At 40.9% G+C, this 17554-nt stretch overlaps 1 protein-coding gene across 5 annotated transcripts in view; it reads right to left on the bottom strand.

Moving 5' to 3' along the window:
- Window positions 1–17554, bottom strand: part of pbrm1 (polybromo 1) — a 97802-nt gene that overhangs the window by 49914 nt on the left and 30334 nt on the right. For 4 of the 5 annotated variants that reach the window (XM_041191195.1, XM_041191198.1, XM_041191196.1 and 1 more), the window contains 9 exons: window positions 16497–16649; window positions 12112–12234; window positions 10954–11022; window positions 10673–10771; window positions 10188–10276; window positions 9146–9237; window positions 8844–9060; window positions 6646–6787; window positions 6458–6555 (listed from right to left, as the gene is read on the bottom strand). In XM_041191195.1, coding sequence (XP_041047129.1) covers window positions 6458–6555; window positions 6646–6787; window positions 8844–9060; window positions 9146–9237; window positions 10188–10276; window positions 10673–10771; window positions 10954–11022; window positions 12112–12234; window positions 16497–16649 — 1082 coding nt within the window. The remainder of the gene's footprint in view (window positions 1–6457; window positions 6556–6645; window positions 6788–8843; window positions 9061–9145; window positions 9238–10187; window positions 10277–10672; window positions 10772–10953; window positions 11023–12111; window positions 12235–16496; window positions 16650–17554) is intronic. The other variant, XM_041191199.1, reaches the window with a different exon arrangement.

Raw genomic sequence — 17554 nt, 5'->3', positions numbered from 1 at the left:
TGAGCGCTGTGATGGGACTTCAAGGAGGGTGCCTTCTGATTCCTCTTCAGAGGTCTCTTTGGGGCTTGATTGAAGGCTCTGGGTCATGGACTCCATTGGCTGTTTCCCAGATGTGCCTGCGGAAGCAAGGGAAGATAATTAGTGCATGGCAGTGGCCTGTGAAATAGAACACATTACTCACAGCATGGTTGCCTGATGGATGCTGCACTGTTGAATCCTCACTTGGTAGAGTACCGCCGACCTCACCATCAGCACAGGAACGGTCCAGATCATTGCCTGTCATCTGGATGGCTCTGTTTTTAAAGGTTGTAAGGTCCATGATTTCAGGCATTCCTGCGACCTCTCTTTGTTGTGTTCCAGCTTGTCCTGCATGAATAGAGATGGAGGGAGTGTAAGCAGGACCCCTGCCAGGCAGATGATAATTATGCCTGGCATGTGTGAGTGGTCCCATGGATGGGATGAGGACGATGAAGGTGTGTGTGAGAATGTGAATAGTGATGACCCTTGAACTGGCAGTGAGTGAGGGCCCTGTGGAGGTGTGATGGGTTTCTGAGTGTGTGAGTTGAGAGTGACGAGAAGAGTGACTTACCTTGGCAGAATGGAGGAGATCATTTATCCTCTTGCGGCACTGGGTGGCTGTCAGCTATTGAAGGGAATTGGAGCTAACCACCGCTGCCACCGCCTCCCAAGCCTGATTGGTCACACCGCTGCCCATCCTGCGGCCAGAGTGGGGGCAGGGGACAATGCAGGCTTCCATGGTGTCCAAAAGGCATTCCAGAGACACGTGATTAACCATGGGGGCTGCAGTCTTTTTGCCTTTCATTGAGATCTTCCCTGCAGTAGTCCTGGGCTGGAAGCACTGAGATGTGTGTGCATGGCTCTGACTTTAAATATGGCACTCAGCGTGCTGAAGTAGCGAGCTGATGGCATGGCAGGTGAATGAGACCCCTGCCTGCCGTGGAAACGACGTGCTTCCAGGAATGCATAATTAATGCGATGGTTTTGGGACAATATGGCGTGAAAAGCTGCCATTGCGGTCTGCAGGTAAAATATCATTTTACATGCCTGCTATCACATTTAGTGCAAATCTGGGACGATTCCGCCCTCTGCCTTTACATTTCTAGATAGCTTTCTCTTGTACTCTAATTTTTCCCTCTTTAGTAATCTTTTAGTCATTCTTCGATGTTCTTTATATTCTGTCCAATCTTCTGACCTGCCACCCATCTTTGTGCAATTAAAGGCTTTTCCTTTAAGTCTGATGCTGTCTTTAACTTTTTTAGTTAACCATAGATGATGGGTCCTGCCCTTGGAATTTTTCTTTCTTGTTGGAATCTATTTATTCTGTGTATTCTGAAATATCCCTTTAAATATCTGCCACTGCATCTCTATTGGGCTATCCCTTAACCTCATTTGCCAGTTCACTTTTGCTAGCACTGTTTTCATGCCCTCATAATTGCTCTTATTTAAGTTTAAAATGCTAGTCTTGGAACCACCCTTCTCTCCCTGAAACTGAATGTAAAATTCAATCATATTATGATTGCTGCAACCCTGTGGTGTCTTCACTATGAGGTTATCAGTTAATCCCATCTTGTTACACAATACTAGGGGCAGAATTTTACATCCCATGCACAGGTGCGCGCCCGACCGATCAGGCGTAAAATAGTGCATGATGACGTCGGGTGAGCGTCTCGACATCATCACGCACTCGTGCAAGATTTCGGTTGGCAGGTGCACACCAAAGTTGGCAGCGCATCCGCTGACAATAAGTGGCCTTAAGGGCAGCAATGTAGTAATTGACCTGGATTTTTCGCTGCCTGTGCAATGTTACAGTCGGCAAGCCAGGCAGCCTTTGGATTTTTCAGGAAACCTCATCCAAAGGCAGGATGAGATTTCCGATATTAATTTTAAAAAAAACACTTGGGCAGAAATTTTATAATCAATATGTTTAGGTGAGTGATTCTTATGGGTGGAATTTTCTTTGGTATTTCATAATGTTTATTTTTGCCTTTAAAATTCACCAGCTGCCTGATGCAGCTCTCTGCCTTCAGGGAGCTTTCATTGCATGCTCCCCTGTGCCGAGTTCAAAGTTTGCCCTCCTCCCGCCACCACCCTGGCAGCAGTGGACCTTTCAGCGCACCTTTCATGCTGGCTGTTAATTGGCCAGCCAGCGTGAAATCGCGGTGGGGGGGGGCCGATCGCAGGAGGTGGCCCGTTTCCCGGCAGCCCCACCCGACGACCTGAAAATCCTGCCCCAGGTCTAAAAAAGCCTGCTCTCTGGTTGGCTCCAAAATGTATTGTTCTCAGAAACAATCTCGAAAACATTCTATGAACTACTCATCTAGGCTACCTTTACCCATCTGATTTTTCCAGTCTACATGTGGATTAATATCCCCCATGGTTATTGCTGTACCTTTCTGACAAGCTCCCATTATCTCTTCCTTTATACTCTATCCTATCACGTAGTTACAATTAGGGAACCTGTACAACACTACCACAAGTGACTTCTTGCTATTATCATTTCTCATCTCAACCCATACCCCTTCTACTCCCTGGTTCCCTGAACTTAGGTCATCCCTTTTTAATGCACTAATACAATCATTAATTAGCAAAGCCACCCCTCCACCTTTTCCTAGCTTCCTGTCCTTCCTGAAAGACACATACCCTTCAATATTCAGGTCCCAAGCTATGTCATCCTGCAGCCATGCCTCTATGATGGCAATCAGATCATACTTATTTATTTCTATTTGTACTATCAGTTCATGTTTTGCTTCGAATACTACGTACATTCAAAGCCTTTAGCTTTGTCTGTTTAACATTTTTGTAACCTCTAGCCTTGACTGCTGTTTTACTCTTCAATTTATATTCTCTATCCTTTCCTGTCACAATCTGTTCATCATTTCCCATATTAATACCTTTCTCTCTTGCTTTGTCTCCACTCTTTGGTTTTCCACATCTTCTGAAATTTGGTCTCTTGACTCCACTAATTAGTTTAAAACTCTCTCTATTTCCCTAGTTATGTGGCTTGTTAGAACACCAGCACAGTTCAGGTGTAGATTGTCCCAGCTGTACAGGTTCCACTTTCCCCAATACTGGTGCCAGTGCCCCACGAATCTGAACCCATGTCTCCCACACCAGTCTTTGAACCATGCACTGATCTCTGCAATCTTTATTTGCCCTTGGCTCAGGAAGTAACCTAGAGATTATTACCTTTGAGGTTCTGTTTATCAATTTAGCGCCTAGCTCCTCATACTCTCTCCTAGTTCTACCTACGTTGTTGGTACCTATGTCGACCATGTCAACTGGATCCTGGCTCTCCCAATGCAAGTTCCTCCCTAGCCCTAAGCAGATGTCTCAAACCCTGGCACCGGGCAGACAACACAACCTTCTGGACTCCTGCTCTTTGCTGCAGAGAACAATGTTGATTCCCCTCACTGTCCCCTGCTACCACTACATTCCTTTTTGCTCTCCCTACTTGAACGGCTTTCTGTATCACGGTGCCATGGTCAGTTTGTTCATTCATCCTGCAACCCCACTCTCATCCAAACAAGCTGAGAGAACCTCAAACCTATTGGACAATTGCAATGGCTAAGGCTCCTGCACTCCTGCCCTCTGGGTCCCCTTACCTGCCTCACATGCAGTCAAACCCTCCTGCTCCTGACCACTGACCAAATCAGAAGACCCTATCCTAAGTGGTGTGACTGCCTCCTGGTAAAAAGCATTCAGGTAACTTTCCCCCTTCCTGATGTGTTGCAGTGTCTGCAGCTTAGCCTCCAGCTCAATGACTCTGAGCCGAAGCTCCTTTAGCCACAAATACTTACTGCAGACCTGTTTGCCCTGGATCACAATGGCATTCAGGAGTTCCCTCATGCTGCAGCCTTAACACATCACTTGTCCTGCCTTTCTTAATGTGTTTTAATTAATTACTTAATTATATTGTTCCCTTATTTATTTTCCTTTTATCTATTTTATTAACCTTACCACCAATTGATATTCTTTTTAAACCTTGGGAATAGAATGCACCTTAACCACATACCATAACTTTAAAAAACTATTTATTACAGTTAGAATAAGTAGGATAGAGTAAAATTGACTAGAATAGAAAAACTTACCAGTTACTCACTAATCAGCTTCTTCCCTTGTAGCGAAGTAACAGCTAGCTACTGGAGGCTGAAAAAAGGCAATAAAAGAAAGGAGCACGTCCTGCCCCTCTTCACCAAACTCCCTCCCTTACCAAACTCCCATTTTACACTCTGTGCACCCAATGCAGCACTCCAGTGCAGACAAGGCAGCACTGAGGACGGCCTGTTCTTATGCTCCCTGAAAAACAATTAATTCAATCTTCTGAAAAACCTGTTTCAGCTAGCTAGTTAATTAAGTAGCTGCTGCTGCTCTTCCAGAACCTATATACCCTGTTTTAAGCTGGAATAAAACTTAACTTCAATTTAAGCAATTTAACAAAAATTACTAAAGTAGAAAATAACTAGACTTTAGATAGAATTTAACTCTTTTAAACTCTCATGCACCAGCTCACAATGCAGACTAAAGCAACACTCCTGCTGGACCTGCTGGACATCAACCCCCTGCCTGAACTTATTCTGCCAACTTCAAAGTTGAGGCCAGGGCACGAAGTGGGCATGGGCAGGCAGGCTGCCCTAGGTCTGGCCCCTACTGTTCCCCCCTCCCACCTGCAAAATGGCAGACAGATCAGGGTGGGCAGGTCAGCATTGGTCTAGGAAATGTGAGCCTTTTTATATCTTCTGTATTATGAAATCTTTTTATGAGTATTTTGTATGAGCTCCTGGTAGTTGAAGGGTTAATTTTAGATGTGTGACTTGAGTTATTACCTATGTGATGAGTTAAATTGAGGTCACACTGTACCAGGGATTGATGGTGTTAACTGATAGTGTAAGGGAAGTAGGGACAAATGTTCAAAACTATTTTACCAGCTATGATCAAAGGGTATGCTTTGAAATGTATAAATCAATGGAGACTTGTGATTTTGGAGTTATAACTAAATAAAGGATACCGATTATCAAGTTTGGCAAATGTCTATACAGGAAGAAGTTAACAATGGGCTGTTTAGGTACTGAGAATATCATGTTCGGGTTGTGACCACAGGTCTGTGACCATTGACAAATGAAATGACAAGATCAAATCACAATGGTAACATCTGAATACAGCAAGACCTCTGGTTACTGAGGATAAAAGAACTTGAAGAGATTCACTATGCAGATTTAAAGAAGACACAGGGACAGAAGAGAGAATAGGCGTCACGAGCCATATGTGCTCCTAGCGTGGTGGAAAGCAAGAACCATTTGAACTAGGTTATCGATTGCCATCATTTGTTAATTATAGCTTTTGTTGCTTAATAAATTCTTCTGATACATCTACAATTAAGTGTTTCCTCATACAAAATTTGTCTGCTCTCTGAACCTCTTCCATCAGGAAGGGCACCTGGGGGGTTTTACAGGTTCTTCACCTGAAAACCAACTGGCAGGGGCCCATAAAATTCTGTGCTATGTCACTTAATCTGTTTATTTCACAGTAATCGTTAAACATTTGAGAAAAATTTGTTTTATTTCTCTGAATATCCATATTTCTAAGCTTTGAAAATCTGTGAATCTGAAAAAGGTATATAAAACTTAGCAGCAAATTCCTTTATGAAGAAATGTACAGGTTATAAGTGTCATGTATGAAATCTGTGGTATTTTTATAATGTCGACACCTTGAAACTGAATGGAACTCTATAAGTATCAGCAGTGATACAGTTAACATTGCTAAATAATTGGCTAAACTAACTGGAACCACTGTCAGCTATTATTTGAGTGAATTATTCACCAATGTATTGAAACAAAGTAGAGAAATGAAAATGTTGTTAACTATCGACATTTGCAGCATCAAGATTTGGTAAACATAAATTGCTGGATTATAATTTGACTAATATTATGACAAATAGCAAAAAGAAGGCACTATATGTTAACATATACATGTTAAGCATGAACTGGACTCCACAATCTTAGGAGCCAGACCTTTTGGGACACTTGTCAGCAGCTAGGATTGTATACAAGGATTCTTATCTATTTAACTTATTTTTTATTATAATAATTTAAAAAGCTATTCAAGTTATACACACAGTGACAGAAATAAAACAGGATTTAAAACAAGTGAAACTTCGAAAAACCATCAAAACAGTTAAAAGTTACAGAGTCATAGAGGCATTATGGCACAGAAGGAGGTCTTTTATTCTAATATTTTGTCATACTATCTGTAGATTTAATATTGTATGGTTTCAATGGATGCCTTGCACTCTTCAGCATTCTCCATTACATACGGCTTTAGATAAAAATGGTTATCAACAATAGGTAAAAATATTCAGCCTTTTCCATAACCTACATCTTAGATCTATAAAATTATTCTATTTTAAACATCATAATGCTGCAGAATTCTTATCCCTTACCTCTTTCTCTTTGCACTGCCTGTGTCAGATGTTACAGAAGATACCATACTGTCACCATCTTCAGTGTACTCTCTTCTAGACAGCTCCTTCCTCTTTGCCTGGAAGAGTAATTCTCAGGAGTAAGATACCGCAGATGAAATTTACGGAATATATAAATATTAAAACACACCATACAGCTATTTTTATACCTGCATGATTTGCTGCAGCTTCAGCACTCGTTTAAAGATTGCAGAATTAGGAATATTATAGCGCTTGGCATTTTCAAACATTAGATTCATGTCAGCCTCCATTTGATCCAGATTCTCAAATTCATTGTTCTTCAATTTTTGTCTAATTAGAAGAATGAAATATAATACCATATTTATTACTTATCTAAAATTTGCACATAATAATACTCACATTTTTCTTTAGTTCCCTGCAAAAATTTGGCTTCCAAAATCATTAGTACAAACTGTTATTAACACTAAGTTTTGTCACACCCAAACAGACTTGTCATTTTTCAGTTAAATGAAAACTGTAACCTACAATGAAAGCAGAAATTTCAGTAAATATATACACAAAGCAATCTCACCACAAAAATCAATTAATAAAGAATATGTTACAGCATAGCAGCAGTGGTAAATCCATTAGATTCCAGGTTTGCATCCATTACAACAAGACAATCCTGATCAGGGTTATGCAACCAGGGGAGAAAGAAAGAAGGTGGGGGGTGGGCAAGCCATCTCTAGTCATTATTCTGCACCCCACATCATGCAACTGAAGAAAAATATGTGGGAATGTTGCTACGAAACAAGAATCCTAAACAAGGGTTTTTGTCATGGAACAAAATTGGTAGTTAGGGAGCTGTTTTCTTTGATGATTGATGCTTGAAATTTTAACAGGCAGATTTCAAGGAAATAGAGTTTTTATTCCTTGAATAATAGAGCCCCATCAGATGTAAACCTGCCTTTTCAATTTAGGAGAAAACATCTCCCAATTAGATTTTAATATTGTAGGACTATTAACAAGTCAAAAGGCCAAACTCTTGGGGGAGAATTTTCTCCCCGTCAGGCGGGTGGTTCAGAAACGGGCGCAGAGCCGATCGCCGCTTGCGATCGGCTGCGCACCGCCATTTTGCGTGGGTGGGCCAATTTAGGCCTGCCCAGCATGATGCGCACCTGGAAGCGCTGAGCACTACCTGTGTGGGCAGGGGGAGGAGGGAGAGTCGGGGCGAAAGACCGCAGAAATCTCCTTGAGGCACAGAGCTGTCTCAGGGAGATTAATTTAAGAATCAAACATTGCTAAAGAGAAAAAAAAATTACTCAGACATGTCCCCTCATGTGACTATGTCACATGAGCTGGGACATGTTTATGTATTTTAATAAAAATTTTAATTTAAATTTATAAACCCTTCATGAAACCTGATCCCACCCGTGGATGAGGTTTCATGAGAAATGCGAAGGCTGCCTGGGTTCTTCACCTGCCCACCAGCCTTAAGGTTGGACGGGCTGCCCAGACAATCAGTTTAATTAGGTGATAAATGGCCTTAATAGGCCTTTGACAGTTCGGCAGGCGCACAGCCAACTCCGGTGCGTGCCCGCTGAACTGAAGATCGGAATGACGCGCGGTGACATTGGGACACATACCCGATGTCACCGCACGTCATTTTACACGTCAGCATGTGGGGCCTGTCCCCGCACGCCGACTGCAAGATGCTGGCCTTGACAAGATTTGTATTTATATTCCTAGGTCTGTTTTTACCCATGGACAAATTTAAGTTGCTTTATCCAGAACGAGAGGTTTTGATCCTGTTAAAGTGTTTGGTGAAAGACTAAATAGAAACTCTGTATTCAAAGAAGTAATGTTGCAACAAAGGTACTAATTTGAGCACAAATGTTTTGCAGGTCTCTGCCAACATTTTAAAATGACCATTCTATTGCCATCTGAAACAGTCAACTAATAACAATTTTAAAACCTGATTGTGCTACTGACAAACTGTCCTAGTTCTAAGGCTGAAATGAGGAGATTGTAGTTTTGACTGCATTTGTCTGGATCTGATCTTTCACTAGAAGCACCAGGTACACATTAGGGACCCCAAAATTTCAGACTTCCAAAATGCGAAAAATAATCAGCCTGCTTCAAGGTACAGTTATCTTTAATGGAGGTGTTTAAAAATATCTTCTTGAGCTAAGCCATATACTTAAAGTTGTAATCAAGTCATTCGAGAAAGAAATAAGCAGCCCTCCTTGGTCCAAAATACAGGATGCAGCAATTTTGAGAATAAAATAGGATATCACCAGGAGATATATATATATTATATATATATATATTTCTGTATTGACCCAAAATTTTATCAGTCATCCTGACAACAATTTTTTTTTTAGAGGGCAAAGATAGCACTTCTTACCTAATTAATTGTAGTGACATGGGCTGTTTGATTTGTTGATAATAGTCAGGGTAATCTTTCTTGGAAGGCAGGCGAAAGAAAGGTTCAGCCAGAAGTTGCCCCTGACTGTTCCGGTAACTTCTAACTACTTCAAACAGCTGATAAAGAGGGCTGGTAACATCAATGGATGAACCAATGCTTTCTCCTTCAGAATCACCATCCTCATAACGAGTGACCACTGTAGAAACAAAAGAGATGTGTAGAAAAGCCAAAATAGCCACTTCTACAAAGTCTTATTCAAATGTGGTGTCATAGTGCCTTACCACCTAAACCACTTTCCTCTTCACTCTCTGAGCCATACTGCAAAGCCATGGTAATTGCTGATAAACGATCTCCTTGGGCTGATCTTCGATTCCTATGAAGGCAGAATTTCAAAATAACCTTTATGAATTCAGAATATACCTTTTGTTCAAGTGTTAATTCTACATGTCTTAGTTATACAGTATTCAATCTCATGTGTCATTGCTCACTATTAGTCTAGGAAATTGGCAGAGGAGTGAAAAACCCTAATGAGCTATGCATCATGGGGACAGAAGCAGAGCAGTAGGACAGGCATTCTGGAAGTTATACAGTCCAGAATGATAATAGCATTTTGTAAATGAAGCTACTAATTTCTTGGTTGAACTTCTTTCCTAAGATAGCTAATAACTGACATGGTGATGGCTACAAGCAGCTCCATGACCTCAAGTCCCAGGTACCCCGATGGGTAGATTTCTGAAGGGAAATGTGACTGCAGATGAAAAAGAGAAGGCATCTTATGGATAAGCTTAATGTAAAATTTTATAATGTTTTCTGCAAAAATTATTTTAGTACTATGTTGCTAGGTTACAGATAAAATAAGATTGGGCCAAAAGGAATTACAATAAATACTTTTGAGTGGTTTAATTGGTTTCCTCTTTTCCTCCTTATGAGTTATACTGGTAACTGCTTGTTGATTCTGGATTCCTGGTTAGTGGTTTTGTGTTTGCTTGCTACTTGTTTATTGAAACCATCCCTATCTGTTCAGTTGTGAATTGTTCTTGTCTTGAGCCAATCCGAGACGTTAATTCCCATGCAAAATTCCCAATGTGTTTTCTAGACATAAGATTAATTTGGATAAATGCAAACTATTAATAAAAAACACCAATCATAAGGGCTTTGAAAAAAATGTATCTGTTTTCAAAAAAATTTCCCAAATATCACAATTTGCAAAAAAATAGATATTTTACTGTAAAACACACTACTGGTTAAAAAAAGGCGTCATTTGTAAACTTTGTAAACATTGTCTTCAAAAGCAGTAGTATCAGACTAAATATTTCTGTGTACCTGATTCGGAGACTGGACTTAGTAGGTTCCAAATTATGCTCAAGTTCAGCTCTCTTTTGATTAAATACTTTCTTAATGGTATTCGCATCCTATAGAGTTGGAAAAGATATTTTCATCGTCAACAAGATTAATAAATTATCACTATGCCAGTCCCCAAACTGTGCACCTGGATATATTATGGTATAGTGTTCTACTTCTGAGTTAAAGTAGAACCTTATTAGTGCCATAGCTCTACATTAGAAGAACCAATGCCTTAGCTGTGTGGTTATTTAAATCTTACTAGAAAGAAAAGAAAGACTGGCATTTATATTGCATCTTGGATGACTACCGGACGTTCTAAAGCATCACAGTCAATGAAGTATGTTTAAAGTGTAGCCACTGTTGTAATGTAGGAAACACAGAGCCAATATGCTTAGTTTAACAACACTGGCTGGAGAGTGTCATCTAAAATATAACTTAAACCCTTCAATTTTTTTCACCCTTACCTTGAAGATCGGTGACCCTGGCTCATTGTAGGTTTTTGCGTTCCTTACTAAAAGCTCAATATCTCTAGCCATCACATTGACACTTTTATAAACACCATTCTGTAAAAATAAATTGGTATGTTGATACTAAGAGCAAGCATTCACTTTTAAAAGTTAAAATTATATTTTTAGCAAATACTCAGGTAAAGTATTAAAGGTGCAGAATAATTCCTCACATTATGCAGTTCGTGATTTCAGCTGTACAATTATGGTAGGGAAAATAAAAGAGAAAATTTTAAAACCTGAATCCTTTGGGCGATTGTCTTCAGGTCTACTGGTTCCTTAATAATTTCGTAGTAGTCAGGATATTGCTGCAAGTACAAACATTAATTCATATATTAAAACTTTGATGCCTCTGTCAAATTTTCCAGACATTCATCAGATAGATTCAAGGTAAACCTCAGAGTTGCTGCTTGTGTTGGAACAATGTCCATTGAATCCAGGGTCTTTAAGATTAAAAAGTTAATAAATGATCAATTGTAATTAGCAATGAGATTGCTCAAAAGCAACTACTTCAGATTTTAACTTTGCAGGCCATAAAATGTGATTGTTTATAATTCTCAACCTTGGAATAACATTCTACTTTTCTAAACCCCTGACACACAGGCATATATTTGTTCCTAAAGACTACCATGGAGTGAACTTTTTTTGTATAGTAGACCTGAAAGCTCTACATTCAATATCTGTTTATCTAAAATCATTGTCTACTTAAATAGTAATATTTAATACTACTAATACAGTGGTTTGGTTAAACACATCAACAAAGCATAATCTTAAATTCAATGAAAAGATACAAAAAAGAATATAAAACTGTTAATGGCTATTAAATTCTATTAATCCAATTAATTTACTTTTTCTATCAAAATGCAAACAAAGCCAATGATCATCAATTTTTAATATCTTCTTAATAAGCTACTAGAATCATTACAAAATAATACAATTTAACAGTAACAGACTGGGCACATAATGGGAACATGCAGAAAGATAAATAGAGATATCAAAAGATAAATTTTACAACTGACTATATTGTATACTAAAAACCTTACACCTGCATGGACTGTCAACACTTCCATTATAATTCCATTTATAATGGAAGCAGCCAATGTAAACTTGCTACACTAAAAACAGATCCTCCCGCCAGTGGTGGTGCTACAATGTTTCACCAGAAGACTACTTTTGATCTTGACTCCCTATAAGCATTTCCACAGTATATTGACTAGCTTTACTTAATTTTACCAAAGAGAAAGTGGCCTTTAGCTGCAAAAAAGAAATGCTTCATAAAAGTTCTGCCAAAACTGGTTCTTTAGCACTTAAATATATAATAATACATGGTCAAAACTTTTATCACAACAAAATTCCTACAATTTATCAGTTTATTGATTTTGGAGAGATTTACTCACCACTCTAGAAGGTAACTTTTGAAAAAGCTCACTGGTGAGATGACCTGTTGGGTCAACATAAGTGGCAACAGCTTCAAACAGGTGCTCTAACTGTTCCTTCAGATTATTATAATGTGCTGTACTCTACAAAGCAATAAAAATAAAAATCAATACAGAAAAGTTTTATGTCCCATCAATTCCACACATTAGTCTAATTTTGTAATGTACGGATTCTAGTCATCAACCAAGTAGCAAAATTAACATTTTAATTCTGATTTGACATTTTAATCAAAAACAATTTTGAAAATCTCAACACCCAAAAAGATATAGGGCCGAATTTCCCCCCATTTGGGGGGGGGGGGGGAGTTGATGGGTGGGCGCTATATGCTCCCTGTGCGGATGGGGGGAATGCGTAAATTTGAGAGTGCGCTCTTTCGCACATGTGCAAGAAAGAGCGCACTCATCTCCCTGAGGTTAAGTGCTGCCTCAGGGAGATCGCTACTACTTTCAAAAATATTAAAAATAGAGAAAAAAAATCCTTACACGTTCCCTCAAGTGACAATGTCAATGAGTTGGGACATTTCATAATTTCCAAAAATCTTTATTAAAATTTTTAAAACCCTACATGAAACCTCATCCTGCCTGTGGATGAGGTTTTGTGTTTGTTCTACTTCCCGCTGGGGCTCCTGGCCTGCTCACCAACCTTAAGGTTGAACGGGCAGGTCCATTAATTACTTTAATTGATCTGTCAATGGCCGATTGAGGCCATTGACAGGTCAGCGGGCAGCTGATTTTGCTGTGCCCCCGCCTTCCTGAAAATTTAAATGGGGTGTGGTGATATCGGGAGTTCCGCCCGACGTCAGCATGTGTCATTTTACGTGCTGGCAAGCAGGCCCCGCCCCCGCTCACCGACGGTAAAATCCAGCCCACATAATCTAGAAAAATATATACATTTTTTATTCAGTCATGGGATGTGAGTGCCACTGGCATGGTCAACATTTGTTGCCCATCCTGAATTAGCCTTGAGAAGCTGGTTGGGGGTGATGTTCTTGAACCATTGTAGTCCAATGTGTGTAGGTACCGTTAGGAAGAGAGTTCTAGCTTTTTAATCCAGCGACAGTGAAGAAGTGGCAATAGAGTTTCAAGTCAGGATCTTGTGCAGCTTGGAGGGGAACTTGCAGGTGATGGTGTTCCCATGCGTCTGTTGCCCTTGTCCTTTTAGGTAATGGAGATTGTGGGTTTGCAAGGTGCTTTTGCTGGAGGCTTAGTGATTTACCACGGTCTGCTATATGAATTATTCCCACAATACCTCAATGGACACCAGTCGAGAGGAGGCTACCCTAAGGGCAAAGACTTTGCTACCAGATAACTGTTTAGTTAGATAGATCACAAATTTGAGCAATCATTAAATTCCCTGCCTAAAATTATAAAGTAGAGAAATTAGAAAATGTCAAATACTAGGCAAACAATGTTAAATGAAATTTAAAAAAAAGACTTTCATTTATTTAGCACCTTTCAGGACCACCGGGTGTCCCAAAGTACTTTACAGCCAATGAAGTACTTTTGAAGTGCAGTCAATATTGTAATGTTGGAAACCTCGCAGTTAATGTGTGCACAGCAAACTCCTACAAACAGCAGTGTGCCCATGACCAGATAATCTATTTTGCAATAATTGAGGGATAAATATTGGCTTGGACATCAGGGATAACTTCCCTGCTCTTTGAAAGAGTGCCATGGGATATTTTATGTTTACCTGAGAGGACAAGGCATTTCATGGTTTAACATCTCACCTGAAAGATGACACCTTTGACAGTGCAGCACTCTCTCACTACTGGTGGTTGTGCTTAAGTCCTGGAGTGGGCTTCAACCCACAATCTTCTGACTCAGAGATAAGAGTTTTTGTTATTCATTCACGGGATGTGGGTTTCGCTGGCTGGGCCAGCATTTATTGCCCATCCCTAGTTGCTCTTGAGAAGGTGGGGGTGAGCTGTCTCCTTGAACTGCTGCTATCCATGTGATGCAGGTACACCCACAGTGCTGTTCGGAAGGGAGTTCCAGGATTTTGACCCAGTGACAGTGGAGGATCGGCAATATATTTCCAAGTCAGGATTGTGAATGGCTTAGATGGGAACACCACCACCTAGAAGTTCCCCTCCATCTGTTGCCCTTTTCCTTCTAGATGGTAGTGGTCATGGGTTTGGAAGGTGCTGTCAAAGGAGACTTGATGAATTCCTGCTGCAACTGTGTGTCAGTGGTGGAGGTAATGGATGTTTGTGGATATGGTGGCAATCAATCGGGCTGCTTTTTCCTGGGCAGTGTCAGGCTTCTTGATTGTTGTGGGAGCCGCACTCATCCAGGCAAGTGGGGAGTATTCCAGCACACTCTTGATTTGTGCCTTGTAGATGGTGGACAGGATTTGGGGAGTCAGGAGGTGAGTTACTTGTCGCACGATTCCTAGTCTCTGACCTGCTCTTGTAGCCACGGTATTTATATGTCTCGTCCAGTTCAGTTTCTGGTCAATGGTAACCCCGAGGTTGTTGATAGTGGGGGATTCAGTGATGGTAATGCCATTGAACATGAAGAGGCGAAGGTTGGATTCTCTCTTGTTGGAGATGGTCATTGCCCAGCACTTGTGTGGCGTGAATGTTACTTGCCACTTGTCAGCCCAAGCTTGGATTTTGTCCAGGTCTTGCTGCATTTGGACATGGACTGCTTCAGTATCTGAGGAGTCGCAAATGGTGCTGAAAATTATGCAATCATCAGCGAGCATCCCCACTTCTGACCTTAAGATGGAAGGAAGGTCATTGCTGAAGCAGCCAAAGATGGTTGGGCCGAGGACACTACCCTAAGGAACTCATGCAGTGATGTCCTGGCGCTGAGATGACTGACCTCCAACAACCACAACCATCTTCCTTTGTTCTAGATATGACTCCAACTAGTGGAAAGTTTTCCCCCCAATTCACATTGACTCTAGTTTTGCTAGGGCTCTTTGATGCCACGCTCAGTCAAATGCGGCACTGTTGTCAAGGGCTGTAACTCTCACCTCACCTTGGGAGTTCAGCTCTTTTGTCCATGTTTGAACCAAGACTGTAATGTGGTCAGGGGCTGAGTGGCCCTGGTGGAACCCAAACTGGGTGTCAGTGAGCGTGTTATTGCTGAGCAAGTGCTGTTTGATAGCACTGTTGATGATCCATTCCATTCCTTTACAGATGATTGAGAGTAGACTGATAAGGCAGTAATTGGCTGGGTTGGATTTGTCCTGCTTTTTGTGTACAGGACATACCTGGGCAATTTTCCACATAGCTGGGTAGATGCTAGTGTTGTAGCTGTACTGGAACAGCTTGGTTAGGGGCGCGGCAAGTTCTGGAGCACGTCGTCAGTACTATTGCCGGAATATTGTCAGGGCCCATAGCCTTTGCAGTATTCAGCGCCTCCAGCCGTTCCTTGGTATCACATGGAGTGAATCGAATTGGCTGAAGATTGGCATCTATGATGCTGGGGACCTCCGGAGGAGGCCAAGATGGATCATCCACTCGGCACTTCTGGCTGAAGATTGTTGCAAATGCTTCAGCCTTATCTTTTGCACTGATGTGCTGGGTTCCTCCATCATTGAGGATGGGGATGTTTGTGGAACCTCCTCCTCCTCCAGTTAGTTGTTTAATTGTCTACCACCATTCATGACTGGATGTGGCAGGACCGCAGAATTCAGATCTGATCCATTGATTGTGACATCACTTAGCTCTGTCTATCACTTGTTGCTAACGCTGTTTGGCACGCAAGTAGTCCTGTGTTGTAGCTTCACCAGGTTGATACCTTGTTTTCAGGTATGCCTGGTGCTGCTCCTGGCATGCCCTCCTGAACTCTTCATTGAACCAGGATTGATTCCCTGGCTTGATGGTAATGGCAGAATGGGGAATATGCTGGGCCATGAGGCTGCAGATTGTGTTCGAGTATAATTCTACTGCTGCTGAAGGTCCACAGCGCCTCATGGATTCCCAGTCCTGAGTTGCTATATATGTTTGAAATCTATCCCATTTAGCATAGTGGCAATTCCACACAACATGATTGAGGGTATCCTCAATGTGAAGCGGGACTTTATCTCCACAACAACTGTGCGGTGGTCACTCTTACCTATACTTCATGGACAGATGCATCTGCAGCAAGCAGGTTGGTGAGGATGAGGTCAAGTATGTTTTTCCCTCTTGTTGGTTCCCTCACCACCTGCTGCAGACCCAGTCTAGCAGCTATGCCATTTAGGACTTGGCCAGCTCGGTCAGCAGTGGTGCTACCGAGCCATTCTTGGTGACAGACATTGAGGTCCCCCATTCAGAGTAGAGTGCTACAACTGAGTCAAGCGTGATATATATTGTTCCCAACTTTCCCTGGAGAATTAAAACTGTACGTACTTCCTCTTCACCAGTTGTTCCAGGATTATCTTGACCATCATAGTCATCTTCTTCCTCATCATCTTCATAATCTCCCCTCTGGACAAACTCATTTCTTGTTCTTGTATACAAATCCCACAATTTACCTGCAGCTTTGCACTCAACAGAATCTTCCTGTAAGTGATCAAAGAATCATTTGCTTCAAACATACAAACACTCTAAGTTATATATTTTCTATTCATAACTTGCATGAACGCGTGTGCTGTAATTGGTGTGTGCAGTCAAATGGACAAATATTGATACATATGAGTTAAATCGTCTCAACCAAAGTTAGTTCTCCATTACAACATAGATATTAAGCTGCTATCTTAACCATGAAAATACAGTAAGCTGGTACCTTAATCATGAAAATATGTGCCACTTTGCAAAGGAATTGTAGTAACTAGAAATATAAGGAACTCAAGTTTCTGATAACCTATTGAGCAATGTTCCTTCTAAGGTGCATGTGCATGGATGTGCAACAACCTAGAAGGTAATGCTCACAAGTTGCCCTGTTTAAGAAAATATGCGTGGCTGTGCAAAAATTTTAAAGGTACTACACAGTTAAATAAACTGGTTGCACACAACAACAACAAAAAAAGAGGAAACACTGCTAGTCAGATGGCATAAAATTGTGAAAATCAGGACACTAAACATGTTTACAGAAACTTCATATCCCTGAAAAAATATTAAAAATATATTTTTAAGCTTTGTTCTTAACATTCTGCCTGAGATCACTTTGAAATTCAATCGCCATTTGTCAAATTATCATAAAACCATAAGACGTAGGAGCAGAAGTAGGCCATTTGGACCATCGATCCGCTCCGCCATTCAATGAGATCATGGCTGATCTGATAACCCTCAACTTCACTTTCCTGCCTTTCCCCCATAACCCTTGATTCCCTTACTGATTAAAAATGTCTATCTCAGCCTTGAATGTACTTAACCATTCAGCCTCTACAGCCCTCTGTGGTAAAGCATTCTACAGATTCACTATCCTCCGAGAAAAGAAATTCCTCCTCATCTTGTTTTAAGTGGGC

Source organism: Carcharodon carcharias, chromosome 7 (assembly GCF_017639515.1).
Source record: "Carcharodon carcharias isolate sCarCar2 chromosome 7, sCarCar2.pri, whole genome shotgun sequence".
Lineage (NCBI taxonomy): Eukaryota > Metazoa > Chordata > Chondrichthyes > Lamniformes > Lamnidae > Carcharodon > Carcharodon carcharias.
The sequence above is the reverse complement of the archived record's forward strand: the minus strand, read 5'-3'. Positions and strand labels throughout refer to the sequence as shown.